At 42.0% G+C, this 22451-nt stretch overlaps 1 protein-coding gene and 1 non-coding gene across 3 annotated transcripts; both read left to right on the forward strand.

The window, feature by feature from the left end:
* Window positions 1-1991: 1991 nt before the first annotated feature.
* LOC110507940 lies at window positions 1992-22164 on the forward strand. Of its 2 annotated transcripts, none has more exons than XM_036945445.1 (13): window positions 1992-2178; window positions 2310-2371; window positions 2922-3070; window positions 3855-3983; window positions 4102-4213; window positions 4316-4382; window positions 4478-4524; window positions 7606-7787; window positions 7922-8035; window positions 12876-13162; window positions 13268-13366; window positions 19113-19191; window positions 21670-22164. In XM_036945445.1, the coding sequence occupies exons 2-13, from the start codon at window positions 2323-2325 to the stop codon at window positions 21679-21681; spliced, it is 1326 nt and encodes a 441-aa protein (XP_036801340.1). In that variant the 5' UTR covers window positions 1992-2178; window positions 2310-2322; the 3' UTR covers window positions 21682-22164. The 2 variants fall into 2 exon arrangements, with proteins under 2 accessions (XP_036801340.1, XP_036801341.1); XM_036945446.1 differs by having other exon boundaries at window positions 2017-2093.
* Window positions 8474-8544, forward strand: trnaa-ugc. Its single transcript has one exon. It is a non-coding gene; the product is annotated as a tRNA-Ala (tRNA).
* Window positions 22165-22451: the final 287 nt, after the last annotated feature.

The following is a 22451-nucleotide window of genomic DNA, read 5'->3' on the forward strand; positions in this document are numbered from 1 at the left end:
GTGCACCTCAGCCACGCTCAAGGTACTAAACAATATTATAACCGCCATCAAAAGACAGTACTGTGCAGCCGTCTTCATCGACCTGGCCAAGGCTTTCGACTCTGTCAATCACCATATTCTTATCGGCAGACTCAGTAGCCTCGGTTTTTCTAATGACTGCCTTGCCTGGTTCACCAACTACTTTGCAGACAGAGTTCAGTGTGTCAAATCGGAGGGCATGTTGTCCGGTCCTCTCGCAGTCTCTATGGGGGTGGCACAGGGTTCAATTCTCGGGCTGACTCTTTTCTCTGTATATATCAATGATGTTGCTCTTGTTGCGGGCGATTCCCTGATCCACCTCTATGCAGACGACACCATTCTGTATACTTCTAGCCCGTCCTTGGTCACTGTGCTAGCTAACCTCCAAACGAGATTCAATGCCATACAACACTCCTTCCGTGGCCTCCAACTGCTCTAAAACGCTAGTAAAACCAAATGCATACTTTTCAACCGTTCGCTGCCTGCACCCGCATCACCACCCTGGATGGTTCCGACCTAGAATATGTGGACATCTATAAGTACCTAGGTGTCTGGCTAGACTGTAAACTCTCCTTCCAGACTCACATCAAACATCTCCAATCTAAAATCAAATCAAGAGTCGGCTTTCTATTCCGCAACAAAGCCTCCTTCACTAATGCCGCCAAACTTACCCTAGTAAAATTGACTATCCTCGCGATCCTTGACTTCGGCGATGTCATCTACAAAATAGCTTCCAATACTCTACTCAGCAAACTGGATGCAGTTTATCACAGTGCCATCCGTTTCGTTACTAAAGCACCTTATACCACCCACCACTGCGACCTGTATGCTCTAGTCGGCTGGCCCTCGCTACATATTCGACGCCAGACCCACTAGCTCCAGGTCATATACAAGCCCATGCTAGGTAAAGCTCCGCCTTATCTCAGTTCACTGGTCACGATGGCAACACCCACCCATAGCACGCGCTCCAGCAGGTGCATCTCACTGATCATCCCTAAAGCCAACACCTCATTCGGCCGCCTTTCCTTCCAGTTCTCTGCTGCCTGTGACTGGAACAAATTGCAATAATCCCTGAAGTTGGAGACTTTTATCTCCCTCACCAACTTCAAACATCTACTATCTGAGCAGCTAACCGATCGCTGCAGCTGTACATAGTCCATCGGTAAATAGCCCACCCATTTTTACCTACCTCATCCCCATACTGTTTTTATTTATTTACTTTTCTGCTCTTTTGCACACCAATATCTCTACCTGTACATGACCATCTGATCAATTATCACTCCAGTGTTAATCTGCAAAATTGTAATTATTGGCCTACCTCCTCATGCCTTTTGCACACAATGTATATAGACTCTTTTTTTTCCTACTGTGTTATTGACTTGTTTATTGTTTACTCCATGTGTAACTCTGTGTTGCTGTCTGTTCACACTGCTATGCTTTATCTTGGCAGGGTTGCAGTTGTAAATGAGAACTTGTTCTCAAATAGCCTACCTGGTTAAATAAAGGTGAAATTAAAATGACATTTTGGACTGATTTGTTTGTCCAAATCAATTTGCAGGTCCATCATCATTTGTCAATGCATCTATCTGATTGCAGACATTCAAGAGTAGCCTGAAGTCCTTTTTCAATCCTAAATAATCATTTGTTGGGATGCAAAGATGTTGTTTTTTTTGCAAACAATTGTCTTCGTTCATTTACATGCACTAATTTTTTAAAGTGTAAAACAGAGAGAGAGAGTGTGTGTCTGAGCGGTTTACTCTGTGTCTTCTGTCAGAACAGGATATGTGTTGTTGGAACTAGCAGGATGTTGATGTGATTCTAGTCTGTCAGAACAGGAGATGTGTTGTTAGAACTAGCAGGTTGTTGGTGTGATTCTAGTCTGACTGATAATGAGAGTGGGGGGGGGCTGAGGCTTTTAGGACACACCCACTAGTGTAGAGAGGAGGATATGGGCTGGTTGCTGTTCTGCAGTACCTCATCATTTCCTCATCTCTTCTCCTTACATCACCTAATTTCACTCCTCCTCCTCCTCCTCAACAGTGACTAATTCAAGCCAGAAGCAGTAGCCAGCTCAGGTACTCTCAACATTCTCTGATTCTGAGCTACACTACCAAGACCAAGCTGCTACTACTACTGTCACTGTGTTTCTAGCCAGCTCAGGTACTCTCAACATTCTCTGATTCTGAGCTATACTACCAATTTTTTATTTTACCTTTATTTTACTATGTAGAGTTAAGTTGCTATGTAATGTAATGTATGTATGTAAAGTAATATCATTGTTTCCTCTGTAGGTCGGTTGGCAGAATGTCTCTGCTGCTTTGTTGTGTAGTGATGGCTCTGCACCTCGCAACAGGTGAATATGAAACTTGAAATTAAACAGTGTGTAAATACTTTAATTCAATGATAAAAAAACACCCTCTGTGTTCTGTCATTTTTCTATTTGATTTAACCTTCATTTAACTCGGCAGGTGAGTTAAGAACAAATTGTTATTTATTTAAACAGGTAACTATTTATCCACATTAAAGCCAAAACAGACACGTTTTTCCAGCATCAGACTACGATTGATAATGTCAAAAGCTGCACTGAAGTCTAACAAAACAACTCCAGCAATCTTTTAATCATCAATTTCACTCGGGCCAATCATCAACCATCTGTGTAAGGGCCGTTTGCATGTTGAATGTCCTTCCCTAGAAGAGTGCTGAAAGTCTGTTGTCAATTTGTTTACTGTAAAATAGCATTGTATCTAGTCAAACCCAACTCTAGATGCTATACAGTATTTGAGGTGCAACTTGATCTAGCTTAGTTTGCACTTTTGGGATTAGTTGCTTCCAATGTACCAGGTAAACTAAGTCAAGCACAGCTCTTGAACAGTACATACTGTCGGTGTGTGTTGTTGTTCCAGGGCTGGATGCTGCCCCGGGGGTGGTGAACACTGCAGAGGAGGAGGTGGAAGGCGTGGACTCCCAGTCACCATGCCCAGCCGGGTGGCATCAGAATGAGCATCGCTGCTTCTCCTTCTACCCCGTCTGGGCCACCTGGGCCACTGCAGAGGTAACTCTTGTAATTGGGAGAGACTGAGAAACTAAAGGTCAACTTGTTCTGTTGCTGTAGTAGAGTTGGTTAGGCATTGATTTAGGGCAAATCTATGGTAAAAGAATGAAGCTAAAATCAGTTTTTTTCACATAAAATGTTATACTTTCAAATGTAGTTAAATTAAAAACTATTACAGGGACTACCGGGTGGTGCAGTGGTTAAGGGCGCTGTACTGCAGCGCCAGCTGTGCCATCAGAGACTCTGGGTTCAGGCTCTTTTGCATCCGGCCGCGACCGGGAGGTCCGTGGGGCGACGCACAATTGGCCTAGCGTCTTCCGGGTTAGGGAGGCCGGTAGGGATCTTATTGAGCACCAGTGACGCCTCTCATTGCGCACCAGCGACTCCTGTGGCGGGCCGGGCGCAGTGGACGCTAACCAAGTCTGTTAAAGAAGCAGTGTGGCTTGGTTGGGTTGTGTTTCAGAGGAAGCATGGCTTTCGACCTTCGTCTCTCCCGAGCCCGTTCGGGAGTTGTAGCGATGAGACAAGATAGTAGTTACTAACAATTGGATACCATGAAATTGGGGGTAAAAAAAATTAAAACTATTACTACTCCTACTAGTACTACCACTTATTCTGCTGTCACTACAACTGCTATTACTATTTCACAACCATTGATATTTCAAGACATTTAATTTAATTCAGGAAATGTCCATTTCTAGCCTGCATTGATCTTCGCTCCCTGAGGTACTGCCAGGTCTTTAGCTCAGTGGGCTAACACAGTGTTCTCTGACTGTCTCTCTAGTTGTACTGCTCCCAGCACAGAGGGAACCTGGTGTCGGTTCACAGTCCGGGTCAACAGGTGTTTGTCCAGGATCTGGTCAGGAGACACACAGACCAGCCGGTCTGGATGGGAGGCTACGATGCAGCTCAGGTACATGGGGTCAATGATTAATCAGTCAGTCAGTCAGTCTGTCAAATGTCTTTGTACTTTCTGTTTAAAAAACAATGAAGTGGTTTCAATTCATCAATCAATGTGTTTCTGTGATAAGGAGGGGATGTGGCTGTGGAGTGACGGCTCAGCTGTTGACAGTTTCTACTGGGAGGAGGATGAGCCCAGTAACTCTGGACAGGGGGAGAACTGTATGGAGCTACAAACTGGAGGTACACACACACACACACACACACACACACACACACACACACACACACACACTCTCTCTGAGCACATTGAAATAACTGAAGTGTGATTTGTCTTGACAACAGGTGGGCAGGGCTGGAATGACGTGTCCTGTGCAGAGCTGAGGTTCTATGTGTGTTCTATGGAGACAAGGTAGCAGCACTGTCTTGTATCTGGACATGTTTTATACAGGCACCATATTAAAACTCAATTACATTCATGTCATTGTTTATTTCATTTTCTTTTAGATCTGGTTTAGCAGTAATTCCAAGTCAGAAGAAATCACACGAGAGAGGTAGGAATGTCTTGGCCCATTGCCTCGGATAGATAATAAGTTAATTTTGTTACAGGTGCAGCTCCTTGTTGAATGGCACTCTGACATTTAGAAGTGAACAGCTGTCATCTTCTAAATGTCAGAGTGCCATTCAACAAGGAGCTGCACCTGTATTGCCCTTTAAAACGTGTTGACCGATCTGGAATTGTTTTTAAACTAGTAAGCTTTTTTGTCCTCCTAGAAAACCTCTTCCTCTTTAACGGGATTTCTTCAACATTCTAAATATCCCTTGATTTAAATCTCCCATTTTAAATCTGACTTCCAACAGTCTATTCACTCTAAACAATGTGATTTTGACCACTTTCCCTGTAGCGTCGACAAAAACATAGCGCATGTTATTAGTCTATTTCTCTGCTATTCAAATCTAAAATTAGAACAGAAAAACCTTCTACCAATTAAACTATACAGCTGTTTTGGTAACTGCATGAACTCATTTAATGTAGCTAACTTCATACTGTTGAATTAACTACCATAGAACTAGTTTAATGTAACTAACTTCCTACTGTTGAATTAACTACCTTATAACTAGTTTAATGTAGCTAACTTCCTACTGTTGAATTAACTACCACAGAACTAGTTTAATGTAGCTAACTTCCTACTGTTGAATTAACTACCACAGAACTAGTTTAATGTAGCTAACTTCCTACTGTTGAATTAACTACCATAGAACTAGTTTAATGTAGCGAACTTCCTACTGTTGAATTAACTACCATAGAACTAGTTTAATGTAGCTAACTTCCTACTGTTGAATTAACTACCATAGAACTAGTTTAATGTAGCTAACTTCCTACTGTTGAATTAACTACCATAGAACTAGTTTAATGTAGCTAACTTCCTACTGTTGAATTAACTACCATAGAACTAGTTTAATGTAGCTAACTTCCTACTGTTGAATTAACTACCATAGAACTAGTTTAATGTAGCTAACTTCCCACTGTTGAATTAACTACCACAGAACTAGTTTAATGTAGCTAACTTCCTACTGTTGAATTAACTACCATAGAACTAGTTTAATGTAGCTAACTTCCTACTGTTGAATTAACTACCATAGAACTAGTTTAATGTAGCTAACTTCCTACTGTTGAATTAACTACCATAGAACTAGTTTAATGTAGCTAACTTCCCACTGTTGAATTAACTACCACAGAACTTTTAGAATGTTCTCATTAAGACTGATTATGCGTTATGCTAATTATATCACCTCTAACCCACTTTCCTGTGGTAGCAATTCTACAGGAAGAGAGAGACTGCAGATTCTTTCAAACAACATTTTTATAAGATTTGCATTAAATGAACCAATCAACCATCTCCAAGAAGGGTTCAGAGTTGAAAGATTAACAAACATAGTCGGGTCTCTGCTTTTATAGATGAATACATCCTTCTTGTATACATGGCAGTCAGCAGACAGTGTATAAGGTCATTAGTCGTCTGTGCAGATTTAAGATCGCACAAGGTTGATAGTCCGAGGACTCAACCGTCTAACTGCATTTACAACAACAACACAAAATAGATAGTAGACTGTTCTAGATAGTAGATAGTAGACTGTTCAAGATAATAGATAGTAAGTAGACTGTTCTAGATAGTAGATAGTAGACTGTTCAAGATAATAGATAGTAAGTAGACTGTTCTAGATAGTAGATAGTAGACTGTTCTAGATAGTAGATAGTAGACTGTTCTAGATAGTAGATAGTAGACTGTTCTAGATAGTAGACTGTTCTAGATAGTAGATAGTAGACTGTTCTAGATAGTAGATAGTAAACTGTTCTAGATAGTAGACTGTTCTAGATAGTAGATAGTAGACTGTTCTAGATAGTAGATAGTATACTGTTCTAGATAGTAGATAGTAGACTGTTCTAGATAGTAGATAGTAGACTGTTCTAGATAGTAGATTGTATACTGTTCTAGATAGTAGATAGTAGACTGTTCTAGATAATAGATAGTAGACAGTAGACTGTTCTAGATAGTGGGAGAGCCTGTTGTTTAGAATTCAGTAATACAGGTTACATACATTGCTAATGCGACTAATCCCTCCATGGTTCAATGTGATTTTAGTGTCCTTTTTGGAGGATTGATTATAGATTTCTACTATTCAGAAGGAATAATGACATTCTCAAAACAAGTCTGCAAAGAGTTCAAATGGTATTTGGAAAAGTTTTTGGGAAAATCATGACATATTTCACAATAATTGATGCAAGAAATAAATGTATTGTTCCGATATCATTACAACAGGTGTACTGTAATCAAATGAGACAAATGAATGTATTGTTCCGATATCATTACAACATAGGTGTACTGTAATCAAATGAGACAAATGAATGTATTGTTCCGATATCATTACAACAGGTGTACTGTAATCAAATGAGACAAATTAATGTATTGTTCCGATATCATTACAACACAGGTGTACTGTAATCAAATGAGACAAATGAATGTATTGTTCCGATATCATTACAACAGGTGTACTGTAATCAAACGAGACAAATGAATGAATGAAAGAAACAAGGTTTAGCAGGCACTAGTTAGCATCAAGCCTGTCTGGAGCATCTGACCATAGGTTCTCATCCACGTCACAGTAAAATGTCCTCATTGTTCATGCGCCTGCGGAAAAACCTTTTGGCATGACAAATCCAAGCCTGACATAGTTCTGGATTGATGCCATTGCATGCCTCATCCATGGCCTGAAGGAGGGCGGTATGCTCAAGGGGACGGCCATCAGACATCTTCCACCTCTATTGTAATCCTTAAATGTATTTTAATTGGGCTTATGTATTATAGTGTGTGTGGCTCAGTTCGTATGAGCATGGCACCAGCAACATCAGAGCTGTGGGTTTGATTCCCACTGAGGTTACATACCAACACTTTACATACTGAACACCCCCTCCCTCCCTCCTCCCTCCCTCCCTCCCCCCCTCCCTCCCTCCCTCCCTCCCTCCCTCCCCCTCCCTCCCTCCCCCCCTCCCTCCCTCCCTCCCTCCCTCCCTCCCTCCCTCCCTCCCTCCCTCCCTCTCTCTCTCCCTCCCTCCCTCTCCCTCCCTCCCCCAGAGTTGGTTGAAGAGGTGAGTATGTATGACGTCCTGTGGGAGACCAGTGAGAGAGTAGCAGATGAGATCCTCTACTCAGCCTTCCTCAGAGGGATGTATTCCAGACGTCTGCCTGCCCGCTGCTATGCTGACTTCTGCCACCAGGAGGTGCTATACCTGGACAGAGTCATCCCCATGCTGCGGGTGAAAAGAAAACACATGAAATTAAACCAATACCATAAAGATTTACTTACTATGACTGTGATACGTGGTTGTCGTCCCTAGTTATCTTAAGATAAGTTGCTCTGTATAACAGTGTAAATGTGTGTATGAGCCAGGTGCTGATCAGAACAGTCCAGGGTCCTCCAGACATCATGCTGTTTCTCCAGAGAACACATCAACGCTACCAGGAGTCTCTGAAGGAGGCCCAGAACCAAACTCCACCACACCTGGTAAGAAGCTCTTATAACAATCACCTTTTAAATGTATACTTTAATATACAATTTATTAGGAAAAACAACTAGAACGTAGTAGGTGATTTATCAATTCAGTAAACCTTCCATAAAGGTGTTCAATGACCTCTATTTGACCTTTTTTTTGTTTTGGTTAAATTCAAGTTCAATTTCGGTTTCCCGGGTTACCCAGGTTACCCAGGTTACCCAAGTTTTGGTGTATTTAGACACGCCCCCAAAACAGAAATCTCTTCTTTCTTTTCTGACTTCCTTTAGTTCGTTCACTTCATAGTATTTTAGTATTACAATAATATTCCCTTTAGCTCAGAGTGACTTAGTAAGTACATGTAATTTTCAGACTTCTTTTCATACTATTTCCCTGGGGGAATCGAACCCACAAGCCTGGCGGGTTTTTAGATAATTATATATATTTTGACCGTGTAGCTCAGTTGGTAGAGTGTGGCGCTTGCAACGCCAGGGTTGTGGGTTCGATTCCCACAGGGGGACCAGTCTGAAAACGTATGCGATTAAGTGACTCTAGATAAGAGCGCCTGAAAAAATATATAACGTTCTTCTTCTATATGATTGATAAAAATGTGTTGGTAGGACAAGACTATGTCTGTTTCTGCTGTTGGGAAGAGAATAGTTATGGATAAAAATCTGCCGGAAGGACAATTATGTCCGTGTTTAATACAAATGTGATGTGACTGAAAAGGGTATTTAGTTGCCTAAAAGGCGCCAACCTTTTTTCGGCATTTTGACAATTCGTCTAATTCATTATTCGAATGACAATTTTTTTTGACTTAATTATATTTTAGGAAAAATTACTAAATGACTCTTCTTGGTTTAACGCCAAGATGGCGCCGACGGAGAAGGGTGACATCTTACAAGCTGCAACCCAACTTTACCCTGCCTTAGTGAACATACTGTATCAACCTCAAATACATTATTATTATCTATCCTTATGCCTAGTCACTTTACCCTGCCTTAATGAACACACTGTATCAACCTCAAATGCCTGGTACCTCTGAACATTGATCTGGTACTGTTACTCCCTGTATATAGCTCCACATTGATCTGTTACTGTTACTCCCTGTATATAGCTCCACATTGATCTGGTACTGTTACTCCCTGTATATAGCTCCACATTGATCTGTTACTGTTACTCCCTGTATATAGCTCCACATTGATCTGTTACTGTTACTCCCTGTATATAGCTCCACATTGAACTGGTACTGTTACTCCCTGTACATAGCTCCACATTGATCTGGTACTGGTACTCCCTGTATATAGCTCCACATTGATCTGGTACTGTTACTCCCTGTATATAGCTCCACATTGAACTGGTACTGTTACTCCCTGTACATAGCTCCACATTGATCTGGTACTGGTACTCCCTGTATATAGCTCCACATTGATCTGGTACTGTTACTCCCTGTATATAGCTCCACATTGATCTGTTACTGTTACTCCCTGTATATAGCTCCACATTGATCTGGTACTGTTACTCCCTGTATATAGCTCCACATTGATCTGGTACTGGTACTCCCTGTATATAGCTCCACATTGATCTGGTACTCCCTGTATATAGCTCCCCATTGATCTGGTACTGGCACTCCCTGTATATAGCTCCACATTGATCTGGTACTGTTACTCCCTGTATATAGCTCCACATTGATCTGGTACTGGTACTCCCTGTATATAGCTCCACATTGATCTGGCACTCCCTGTATATAGCTCCCCATTGATCTGGTACTGGCACTCCCTGTATATAGCTCCACATTGATCTGGTACTGTTACTCCCTGTATATAGCTCCACATTGATCTGGTACTGGCACTCCCTGTATATAGCTCCACATTGATCTGGTACTGTTACTCCCTGTATATAGCTCCACATTGATCTGGTACTGGTACTCCCTGTATATAGCTCCACATTGATCTGGCACTCCCTGTATATAGCTCCACATTGATCTGGTACTGTTACTCCCTGTATATAGCTCCACATTGATCTGGTACTGGTACTCCCTGTATATAGCTCCACATTGATCTGTTACTCCCTGTATATAGCTCCACATTGATCTGGTACTGTTACTCCCTGTATATAGCTCCACATTGATCTGGTACTGGTACTCCCTGTATATAGCTCCACATTGATCTGGTACTGGTACTCCCTGTATATAGCTCCACATTGATCTGGTACTCCCTGTATATAGCTCCACATTGATCTGGTACTGGTACTCCCTGTATATAGCTCCACATTGATCTGGTACTGGTACTCCCTGTATATAGCTCCACATTGATCTGGTACTGTGTCGTGGAAATTTCCTTAATTACCAAATGATGAGAGAGCAAACCACACACCAGTCAGAGTTATTCTTAATCTTCACCTTGAATAATAATTAAACTTTTGCAATAGCATTTTGACTTTCAACAGTTCAGTATCTCTAATGAACAGTTGAGAGTCCCAACATAATGGCAATTGGGATCCTTTATAGCAAAGATCCAAGCCCCCCCCTAGACGACATGACAAACCACAGGTCTTAGGAACTTACACAAAGACCCCCCCCCCCCCCCCCCCTAGACGACATGACAAACCACAGGTCTTAGGAACTTACACAAAGAAAATACTTTACTTCAGAGAGGAGTATCCACTAGCCAGACAGAGTTGGCTATAAATTATCGTTCAGTTTGGTCTCCTAAACAAAGCTCTTATGTCGTCCTTGGTACAAAATGGTACCAAGACATTACCCCCACCCTATGATATATATCAAATTGTCAATTAGATACAACCAATTCTAAATACAACCAATCCTGGACAAACTCACGGAGAGGAGAGTGAGGCTATAGGTTAAGATAGGAGCAACAAAAGAGGGAGCATAGAATGATTCCAGACACTGCCATCCTCCTCTCCCCGATGGGAAAAGTAGGGAGTGACTGGCACACAGACACTGTGGAGCAAAAGATATGTTTACACATGATGACACCTTGACCTCTCCCCCCTCTGCGGCCCAAGCAACTTAGTCCTGACATAGAACAGATACTGCAAACCCGCCACAGTATTATACAAAAATAACATTCTGATGAGAAGTAACTTACAAATATGATGAATATAAAACATCTTACCTATGTTACCACCTAATTCTGATTATTCCCCAACAACTGTTACTTCCTGTACATAGCTCCACATTGATCTGGTACTGGTACTCCCTGTATATAGCTCCACATTGATCTGGTACTGGTACTCCCTGTATATAGCTCCACATTGATCTGGTACTGTGTCGTGGAAATTTCCTTAATTACCAAATGATGAGAGAGCAAACCACACACCAGTCAGAGTTATTCTTAATCTTCACCTTGAATAATAATTAAACTTTTGCAATAGCATTTTGACTTTCAACAGTTCAGTATCTCTAATGAACAGTTGAGAGTCCCAACATAATGGCAATTGGGATCCTTTATAGCAAAGATCCAAGCCCCCCCCTAGACGACATGACAAACCACAGGTCTTAGGGACTTACACAAAGATCCACCCCCCCCCCCCCCCTAGACGACATGACAAACCACAGGTCTTAGGAACTTACACAAAGACCCCCCCCCCCCCCCCCCCCCCTAGACGACATGACAAACCACAGGTCTTAGGAACTTACACAAAGAAAATACTTTACTTCAGAGAGGAGTATCCACTAGCCAGACAGAGTTGGCTATAAATTATCGTTCAGTTTGGTCTCCTAAACAAAGCTCTTATGTCGTCCTTGGTACAAAATGGTACCAAGACATTACCCCCACCCTATGATATATATCAAATTGTCAATTAGATACAACCAATTCTAAATACAACCAATCCTGGACAAACTCACGGAGAGGAGAGTGAGGCTATAGGTTAAGATAGGAGCAACAAAAGAGGGAGCATAGAATGATTCCAGACACTGCCATCCTCCTCTCCCCGATGGGAAAAGTAGGGAGTGACTGGCACACAGACACTGTGGAGCAAAAGATATGTTTACACATGATGACACCTTGACCTCTCCCCCCTCTGCGGCCCAAGCAACTTAGTCCTGACATAGAACAGATACTGCAAACCCGCCACAGTATTATACAAAAATAACATTCTGATGAGAAGTAACTTACAAATATGATGAATATAAAACATCTTACCTATGTTACCACCTAATTCTGATTATTCCCCAACAACTGTTACTTCCTGTATATAGCTCCACATTGATCTGGTACTGGTACTTCCTGTATATAGCCCCACATTGATCTGTTACTGTTACTCCCTGTATATAGATACACATTGATCTGGTACTGTTACTCCCTGTATATAGCTCCACATTGATCTGGTACTGGTACTCCCTGTATATAGCTCCACATTGATCTGGTACTCCCTGTGTATTAGCTCCACATTGATATGTTACTGGTACTTCCTGTATATTAGCTCCACATTGATCTGGTACTGGTACTTCCTGTATATAGCTCCACATTGATCTGGTACTGGTACTTCCTGTATATAGCTCCACATTGATCTGGTACTGGTACTTTCTGTATATAGCTCCACATTGATCTGGTACTGTTACTCCCTGTATATAGCTCCACATTGAACTGGTACTGTTACTTCCTGTATATAGCTCCACATTGATCTGGTACTGGTACTCCCTGTATATAGCTCCACATTGATCTGGTACTGGTACTTCCTGTATATAGCTCCACATTGATCTGGTACTGTTACTACCTGTATATTAGCTCCACATTGATCTGGTACTGGTACTCCATGTATATAGCTTCACCTTGGTCTCCCTGTCTCTCTTCCTCCTCCTCTTCATCCTCCTCCTCATGCCTACAGAACCTGTCCTCAATCCAGCCCTCTGCAGCTGTGCGTCAGTACCTCCAGAGCTTCCATGACATTGTGAATGAGGAGCCCATCTACTGGCTGGTGTCTCTGCTGCCCAGAGCCCTGCTCAGACCTTACCTGGCACAGAACCTGCCCCTGGGAGAGAGGAGCAGACCAGGCCCCAGCCCCTGCCTCTACCCCTGGCTAAGCCTCTTTCCCTGCCCCTGCTACCAGTGGGGGGGTGAGGACATGAAGCCAGACCAGAGGAACCAGAAGGACAAGTCAGGGACATATTACAGGTATCTTGAGGTTTATAGTGTCTCAACTCCACAATGTTGTGTTTAATCTTGTCAAGTGTGGTGATATTGTGGAGTGACTCTTTTCTATCCTGTCTCTCTCTCCAGGCATCTACTGGAGAAGTACCAGGATGTGATAGACGTCTACAAGGCTGTCAACATCTTCAGAGTCCAGATGATCAACGAGAAGGCTCTCTTCACCTCCAGGTGCAGTTAGCCTAACTTACGAATGCTGTTAGCCAGGTCCTGCTATCTAAATCTAAAGTTAGCCTGGTCCTGCTATCTAATTCTACAGTTAGCCTGGTCCTGCTATCTAACTCTACAGTTAGCCTGGTCCTGCTATCTAATTCCACAGTTAGCCTGGTCCTGTTATCTAATTCTACAGTTAGCCTGGTCCTGCTCTCTAATTCTACAGTTAGCCTGGTCCTGCTATCTAATTATACAGTTAGCCTGGTCCTGCTATCTAATTCTGGTGTCATGACGTTGCCCTCTTTGGGTACAGCAAGCCCCATCCCCCTTTCCCTGTCTTCTACACACAGGCTGCTGTGGTCAGAGAGAGGTCGTAAATTCTTGGAGGAGATTATTTCCTCATGGCCATAGTATAGAGACAGAGTCACTTTTCATAGAGAACAAAGGAATTTCTTCAACCTCACAGAACTTGAGGTCCCAACAACATTTATGTTCTGAAGAAGGTATAAAAGATCGGTGAAGATCTACATCTACGAACTGGTCCATTTGGTACAATTTGGTGAAACTCATGGGAGCCAATACGACCACATTACCATAATGCTGTTTATATAATAGCCCCAGATATGAGGTTTACATCTAATTGTTGTATAAGATGAATGAGTAAGGATGATACTGTTTGAAATGAGTGTAATGTGATTTTGGACAGTTTAATGAAGGAACCTCCAATTCTCTTTTGAGTTTAACTACATCAGAGGAACGTCCATGAGCCCAGTAGGGTCGGGCATCCTGGGACAGGCCCTTTTCTGCAACTCCCGAATAAAACCCCCACTTTGAGAATTTCTCAACAGACCATGTTTCTCTCAATCACGACAGGACAAAGGTTGCAGACCAGCTTACCTCGATAACGAGAGGGCCAAGGTTTGAGTAGATGGCTGAATCTTTTAACCATACCACGTGGTTAAACTCTTAGACTATCGATACTGACAGAATAAGAACAAGTCTTTGATATGAATTACTAGTCTGCAGCTAGGAATTTGGTATCATTGAACGCGAAGACCGACAACTGCCGAAACATCTATTCTATAACCACATGAATGAATGTCACTCTGAACTATCCATTCTAACTACGAGACAGAGAGCGAGAGAGGACAGACACTCTCCAACAGAAACAAACTTTTCAACAGAGACCCCGACGACACACTGAGCGTAAATATATCAATTATTATAATTATCAACTGTGTAGTGTCTTATCTCAGTCGACCACCACCACCACCACCCTTTTGTGCACCAAGCCGCGATGCCGGTTTATCCCACTAGGGAAACTCCGTTATCATTTCCTTGTAACTATCTACTGTTTGTTTATGCTTCCTAGTTAATTACAGTTAGATGATTAATCAGTTTAATCGCGTAATAATAATTACAGAGAGTCATTTGATGAAGATGAATCTTCAGTTTAATGATAGTAAACACACAACACTGGGTACCAGTCTATTTTGTGGTAACAAAATGGTAACATTCTACTCCTTGTCAACATATGACATGGAGTACAAGAAGTGTAATCCCAACTAGCTAATTTGATTTGCTGAACGTTGTGGGAACATACATGTTTGGTTTACCATTGGTTCTGGGGAGGAAACCATAACTTTACTGACTGGTAAAATGGAGCGTTTTTTAAACTTTCTAAAAATGGAAATGAAAACTTAGCCTGTTCTGGGAACGTTAAGTTTTAGGTTGCAGGGAGGTTCTGAGAACGTCTAACTATGGTTCCAGGGAGGTTCTGAGAACGTCTAACTATGGTTCCAGGGAGGTTCTGAGAACGTTTTACTATGGTTCCAGAGAGGTTCTGAGAACGTTTTACTACGGTTCCAGGGAGGTTCTAAGAACGTCTAACTATGGTTCCAGGGAGGTTCTGAGAACGTCTAACTATGGTTCCAGGGAGGTTCTGAGAACGTCTAACTATGGTTCCAGGGAGGTTCTGAGAACGTCTTACTATGGTTCCAGGGAGGTTCTGAGAACGTCTAATCCATGATTATCGAAAACTTCAACAAGCATTTCTCAACGGCTGGCCATGCCTTCCGCCTGGCTACTCCAACCTCGTCCAACAGCTCCCCCCCCCCCGCAGCTACTCGCCCAAGCCTCTCCAGGTTCTCCTTTACCCAAATCCAGATAGCAGATGTTCTGAAAGAGCTGCAAAACCTGGACCCGTACAAATCAGCTGGGCTTGACAATCTGGACCCTCTATTCCTGAAACTATCCGCCGCCATTGTCGCAACCCCTATTACCAGCCTGTTCAACCTCTCTTTCATATCGTCTGAGATCCCCAAGGATTGGAAAGCTGCCGCAGTCATCCCCCTCTTCAAAGGGGGCGACACCCTGGACCCAAACTGTTACAGACCAATATCCATCCTGCCCTGCCTATCTAAGGTCTTCGAAAGCCAAGTCAACAAACAGATCACTGACCATCTTGAATCCCACCGTACCTTCTCCGCTGTGCAATCTGGTTTCCGAGCCGGTCACGGGTGTACCTCAGCCACGCTCAAGGTACTAAACGATATCATAACCGCCATCGATAAAAGACAGTACTGTGCAGCCGTCTTCATAGACCTTGCCAAGGCTTTCGACTCTGTCAATCACCGTATTCTTATCGGCAGACTCAGTAGCCTCGGTTTTTCGGATGACTGCCTTGCCTGGTTCACCAATTACTTTGCAGACAGAGTTCAGTGTGTCAAATCGGAGGGCATGCTGTCCGGTCCTCTGGCAGTCTCTATGGGGGTGCCACAGGGTTCAATTCTCGGGCCGACTCTTTTCTCTGTATATATCAATGATGTTTCTCATGCTGCGGGCGATTCCCTGATCCACCTCTACGCAGACGACACCATTCTATATACTTCCGGCCCGTCCTTGGACACTGTGCTATCTAACCTCCAAACGAGCTTCAATGCCATACAGCACTCCTTCCGTGGCCTCCAACTGCTCTTAAACGCTAGTAAAACCAAATGCATGCTTTTCAACCGTTCGCTGCCTGCACCCGCACGCCTGACCAGCATCACCACCCTGGATGGTTCCGACCTTGAATATGTGGACATCTATAAGTACCTAGGTGTCTGGCTAGACTCTAAACTCTCCTTCCAGACCCATATCAAACATCTCCAATCGAAAATCAAATCAAGAGTCGGCTTTCTATTCCGCAACAAAGCCTCCTTCACTCACGCCGCCAAACTTACCCTAGTAAAACTGACTATCCTACCGATCCTCGACTTCGGCGATGTCATCTACAAAATTGCTTCCAACACTCTACTCAGCAAACTGGATGCAGTTTATCACAGTGCCATCCGTTTTGTCACTAAAGCACCTTATACCACCCACCACTGCGACTTGTATGCTCTAGTCGGCTGGCCCTCGCTACATATTCGTCGCCAGACCCACTGGCTCCAGGTCATCTACAAGTCCATGCTAGGTAAAGCTCCGCCTTATCTCAGTTCACTGGTTACGATGGCAACACCCATCCGTAGCACGCGCTCCAGCAGGTGTATCTCACTGATCATCCCTAAAGCCAACACCTCATTTGGCCGCCTTTCGTTCCAGTTCTCTGCTGCCTGTGATTGGAACGAATTGCAAAAATCGCTGAAGTTGGAGACTTTTATCTCCCTCACCAACTTCAAACATCTGCTATCTGAGCAGCTAACCGATCGCTGCAGCTGTACATAGTCTATTGGTAAATAGCCCACCCATTTTCACCTACCTCATCACCATACTGTTTTTATTTATTTATTTTTCTGCTCTTTTGCACACCAATATCTCTATCTCTACCTTTACATAACCATCTGATCATTTATCACGCCAGTGTTAATCTGCATAATTGTAATTATTTGCCTACCTTCTCATGCCTTTTGCACACAATGTATATATAGACTCCCCTTTTTTCTACTGTGTTATTGACTTGTTAATTGTTTACTCCATGTGTAACTCTGTGTTGTCTGTTCACACTGCTATGCCTTATCTTGGCCAGGTCGCAGTTGCAAATGAGAACTTGTTCTCAACTAGCCTACCTGGTTAAATAAAGGTGAAATAAAAAAAAAATAAAAAAAAAACTATGGTTCCAGGGAGGTTCTGAGAACGTCTTACTATGGTTCCAGGGAGGTTCTGAGAACGTCTTACTATGGTTCCAGGGAGGTTCTGAGAACGTCTAACTATGGTTCCAGGGAGGTTCTGAGAACGTCTTACTATGGTTCCGGGGAGGTTCTGAGAACGTCTAACTATGGTTCCAGGGAGGTTCTGAGAACGTCTAGCTATGGTTCCAGGGAGGTTCTGAGAACGTCTAACTATGGTTCCAGGGAGGTTCTGAGAACGTTTTACTATGGTTCCAGGGAGGTTCTGAGAACGTTTTACAACGGTTCCAGGGACGTTCTAAGAACGTCTAACTATGGTTCCAGGGAGGTTCTGAGAACGTCTAACTATGGTTCCAGGGAGGTTCTGAGAACGTCTAACTATGGTTCCAGGGAGGTTCTGAGGTTCTGAGAACGTCTTACCATGGTTCCCTGAACATTTTCCTGGGAGGTTTTATTAACACTCAGAGAACAGAATGTATAGGTTATTTTGAGTTTATCGTGTATCACATTAACCAGGTGATGTCTGTATTAATGTTAAACGTCTCTGTGATGTAAATCTCTGTATTAATGTTAAACGTCTCTGTGATGTTCATCTCTGTATTAATGTCTCTGTGATGTTCATCTCTGTATTAATGTTTAATGTCTCTGTGATGTTCATCTCTGTGTTCATGTTTAATATCTCTGTGATGTTCATCTCTGTGTTACTAGTTGACAGAGTAATATAACTGAGGTCATATATAATGTTGTCTCTGTGATGTTCATCTCTGTGTTACTAGTTGACAGAGTAATATAACTGAGGTAATATATAATGTTGTCTCTGTGATGTTCATCTCTGTGTTATTGTCTCTGTGATGTTCATCTCTGTATTACTAGTTGACAGAGTAATATAACTGAGGTCATATATAATGTTGTCTCTGTGATGTTCATCTCTGTGTTACTAGTTGACAGAGTAATATAACTGAGGTCATATATAATGTTGTCTCTGTGATGTTCATCTCTGTATTACTAGTTGACAGAGTAATATAACTGAGGTCATATATAATGTTGTCTCTGTGATGTTCATCTCTGTATTAATGTCTCTGTGATGTTCATCTCTGTATTACTAGTTGACAGAGTAATATAACTGAGGTCATATATAATGTTGTCTCTGTGATGTTCATCTCTGTATTAATGTCTCTGTGATGTTCATCTCTGTATTACTAGTTGACAGAGTAATATAACTGAGGTCATATATAATGTTGTCTCTGTGATGTTCATCTCTGTATTAATGTCTCTGTGATGTTCATCTCTGTGTTACTAGTTGACAGAGTAATATAACTGAGGTCATATATAATGTTGTCTCTGTGATGTTCATCTCTGTATTAATGTCTCTGTGATGTTCATCTCTGTGTTACTAGTTGACAGAGTAATATAACTGAGGTAATATATAATGTTGTCTCTGTGATGTTCATCTCTGTATTAATGTCTCTGTGATGTTCATCTCTGTATTAATGTCTCTGTGATGTTCATCTCTGTGTTACTAGTTGACAGAGTAATATAACTGAGGTCATATATAATGTTGTCTCCGGCTGGAGAGTCCCAATACTTTAATTATCAAATCAATAAATCAATGAATATCTGATGTAATCTAATCCGTCTGTGTAATATTATCCTAGCTGGTTTCCCACTGGTGACGAGGAGGAAGAGGAGGACCAACCCATCCTGTTGTCTGTGGAGTCTGGTCCTGACGTTAGGGTGAGTGATGTATTTATTTATGACATGTTTATCTTGTTTTGAAATCAGTCGGGGATTGTGAACAGTTTTTATATTTTATTTCACCTTTATTTAACCAGGTAGGCTAGTTGAGAACACCTTTATTTAACCAGGTAGGCCAGTTGAGAACACCTTTATTTAACCAGGTAGGCCAGTTGAGAACACCTTTATTTAACCAGGTAGGCCAGTTGAGAACATGTTCTCATTTACAACTGCGACCTGGCCAAGATAAAGCAAAGCAGTTCGACACAAACAACAACACAGAGTTACACATGGAGTAAACAAACAAACAGTCAATAATACAGTAGAAAATGTCTATATACAGTGAGTGCAAATGAGGTGAGATAAGGGAGTTAAGGCAATAAATAGGCCAAGGTGGCAAATTAATTACAATATAGCTATTAAACACTAGAGTGGTAGATGTGCAAAAGATGAATGTGCAAGTTGAGATACTGGGGTGCAAAGGAGCAAGATAAATAAATAAATAAATAAATAAATACAGTATGGGGATGAGGTAGTTGGATGGGCTATTTACAGATGGGCTATTTACAGATGGGCTATGTACAGGTGCAGTGATCTGTGATGATTGATAATGTGGCTGTTCCCCCCCCCCCCTTCCAAAACAGTTGTTCTTTGCAAACACACAATTTAGGCCAGCCCACTCTGCTTAAAGATGGACCGGTCCATCTGGCCCCAAAATGTCCTATGGCCAGTCTGTTTCTGGATCATAGTGACTCTATTGGGACAGCTACAGTGCCTTGCGAAAGTATTCGGCCCCATTGAACTTTGCGACCTTTTGCCACATTTCAGGCTTCAAACATAAAGATATAAAACTGTATTTTTTTGTGAAGAATCAACAACAAGTGGGACACAATCATGAAGTGGAACGACATTTATTGGATATTTCAAACTTTTTTAACAAATCAAAAACTGAAAAATTGGGCGTGCAAAATTATTCAGCCCCTTTACTTTCAGTGCAGCAAACTCTCTCCAGAAGTTCAGTGAGGATCTCTGAATGATCCAATGTTGACCTAAATGACTAATGATGATAAATACAATCCACCTGTGTGTAATCAAGTCTCCGTATAAATGCACCTGCACTGTGATAGTCTCAGAGGTCCGTCAAAAGAGAGCATCATGAAGAACAAGGAACACACCAGGCAGGTCCGAGATACTGTTGTGAAGAAGTTTAAAGCCGGATTTGGATACAAAAAGATTTCCCAAGCTTTAAACATCCCAAGGAGCACTGTGCAAGCGATAATATTGAAATGGAAGGAGTATCAGACCACTGCAAATCTACCAAGACCTGGCCGTCCCTCTAAACTTTCAGCTCATACAAGGAGAAGATTGATCAGAGATGCAGCCAAGAGGCCCATGATCACTCTGGATGAACTGCAGAGATCTACAGCTGAGGTGGGAGACTCTGTCCATAGGACAACAATCAGTCGTATATTGCACAAATCTGGCCTTTATGGAAGAGTGGCAAGAAGAAAGCCATTTCTTAAAGATATCCATAAAAAGTGTCGTTTAAAGTTTGCCACAAGCCACCTGGGAGACACACCAAACATGTGGAAGAAGGTGCTCTGGTCAGATGAAACCAAAATTGAACATTTTGGCAACAATGCAAAACGTTATGTTTGGCGTAAAAGCAACACAGCTGAACACACCATCCCCACTGTCAACATGGTGGTGGCAGCATCATGGTTTGGGCCTGCTTTTCTCCAGCAGGGACAGGGAAGATGCTTAAAATTGATGGGAAGATGGATGGAGCCAAATACAGGACCATTCTGGAAGAAAACCTGATGGAGTCTGCAAAAGACCTGAGACTGGGACGGAGATTTGTCTTCCAACAAGACAATGATCCAAAACATAAAGCAAAATCTACAATGGAATGGTTCAAAAATAAACATATCCAGGTGTTAGAATGGCCAAGTCAAAGTCCAGACCTGAATCCAATCGAGAATCTGTGGAAAGAACTGAAAACTGCTGTTCACAAATGCTCTCCATCCAACCTCACTGAGCTCGAGCTGTTTTGCAAGGAGGAATGGGAAAAAATGTCAGTCTCTCGATGTGCAAAACTGATAGAGACATACCCCAAGCGACTTACAGCTGTAATCGCAGCAAAAGGTGGCGCTACAAAGTATTAACTTAAGGGGGCTGAATAATTTTGCACGCCCAATTTTTCAGTTTTTGATTTGTTAAAAAAGTTTGAAATATCCAATAAATGTCGTTCCACTTCATGATTGTGTCCCACTTGTTGTTGATTCTTCACAAAAAAATACAGTTTTATATCTTTATGTTTGAAGCCTGAAATGTGGCAAAAGGTCGCAAAGTTCAAGGGGGCCGAATACTTTCGCAAGGCACTGTATGTCAGGAGAGCCTTTCAGATAACACATCCTATCTGTCATTGTTCTTGTTTGTCCTGTCCCTTAAATCTTGTTGTTTCTGTCGCCCCTCCAGGTGAAGCTGTAGCAGTGCAGCTGATTGAATACAAGGAGCTGAGTGTGTAAGGCTGTGTGTGTTGGCTTTCACACTGGGCAGGACTGTTCCTCTTGTCAGACATATTCCAATATTCCACTTTCATGTTGGTAACTTCCAACAAATAACTACTGTTCAGACTGTATTAATGCAATAACACAATGAATGTACACATCTAATAACACATTTAATTATTGTCAACAAAGGAGCTACAATAAAATAAATAACATTTAGGTTATAAAATCATAGAATGAAACTGTGTGAACTGTTCAACTGTATTTCCTTATGGGTATTGCAATGTCAATAATACACAGCAAATCACATTGCTGTGCTTGATCTCAATCAGAAGAATTGCTCTGGCTAGCCAATAAACAGATGGTATTGCTTCCAAGAATTGACCAATCAGAAAATGCTAAGGTTGCCCCACTAGCAGTGGGCCAATATTTGAATGCTCCATTGTATAAACAATTGTATTTATCCTGTGTTTTACATTCATGTTGGATCCACTGATTTCAAACAATTAGAGAATAGTTGTCCTTATCACATCTTCCTCAAATTCTGTCTTTAATTATTTCCTTGGCTAACATTATGGTTGAGATGTAAACCTGTTCTTAAATGAATAGATGAAACCCTTTCTCTTTGGGAAATACCAAATATAACTCCTGTTACTTTAACACTTTCACCTTTCTGGGTGTAACGTTGTGAAGTTCCAATCCTGACGAGTGGATTGATAAAAATAGAGGGTTTTATATCAGAATTTATGG

The sequence above is a fragment of the Oncorhynchus mykiss genome, chromosome 15, assembly GCF_013265735.2.
Source record: "Oncorhynchus mykiss isolate Arlee chromosome 15, USDA_OmykA_1.1, whole genome shotgun sequence".
In the NCBI taxonomy this organism is placed as follows: Eukaryota; Metazoa; Chordata; class Actinopteri; order Salmoniformes; family Salmonidae; genus Oncorhynchus; species Oncorhynchus mykiss.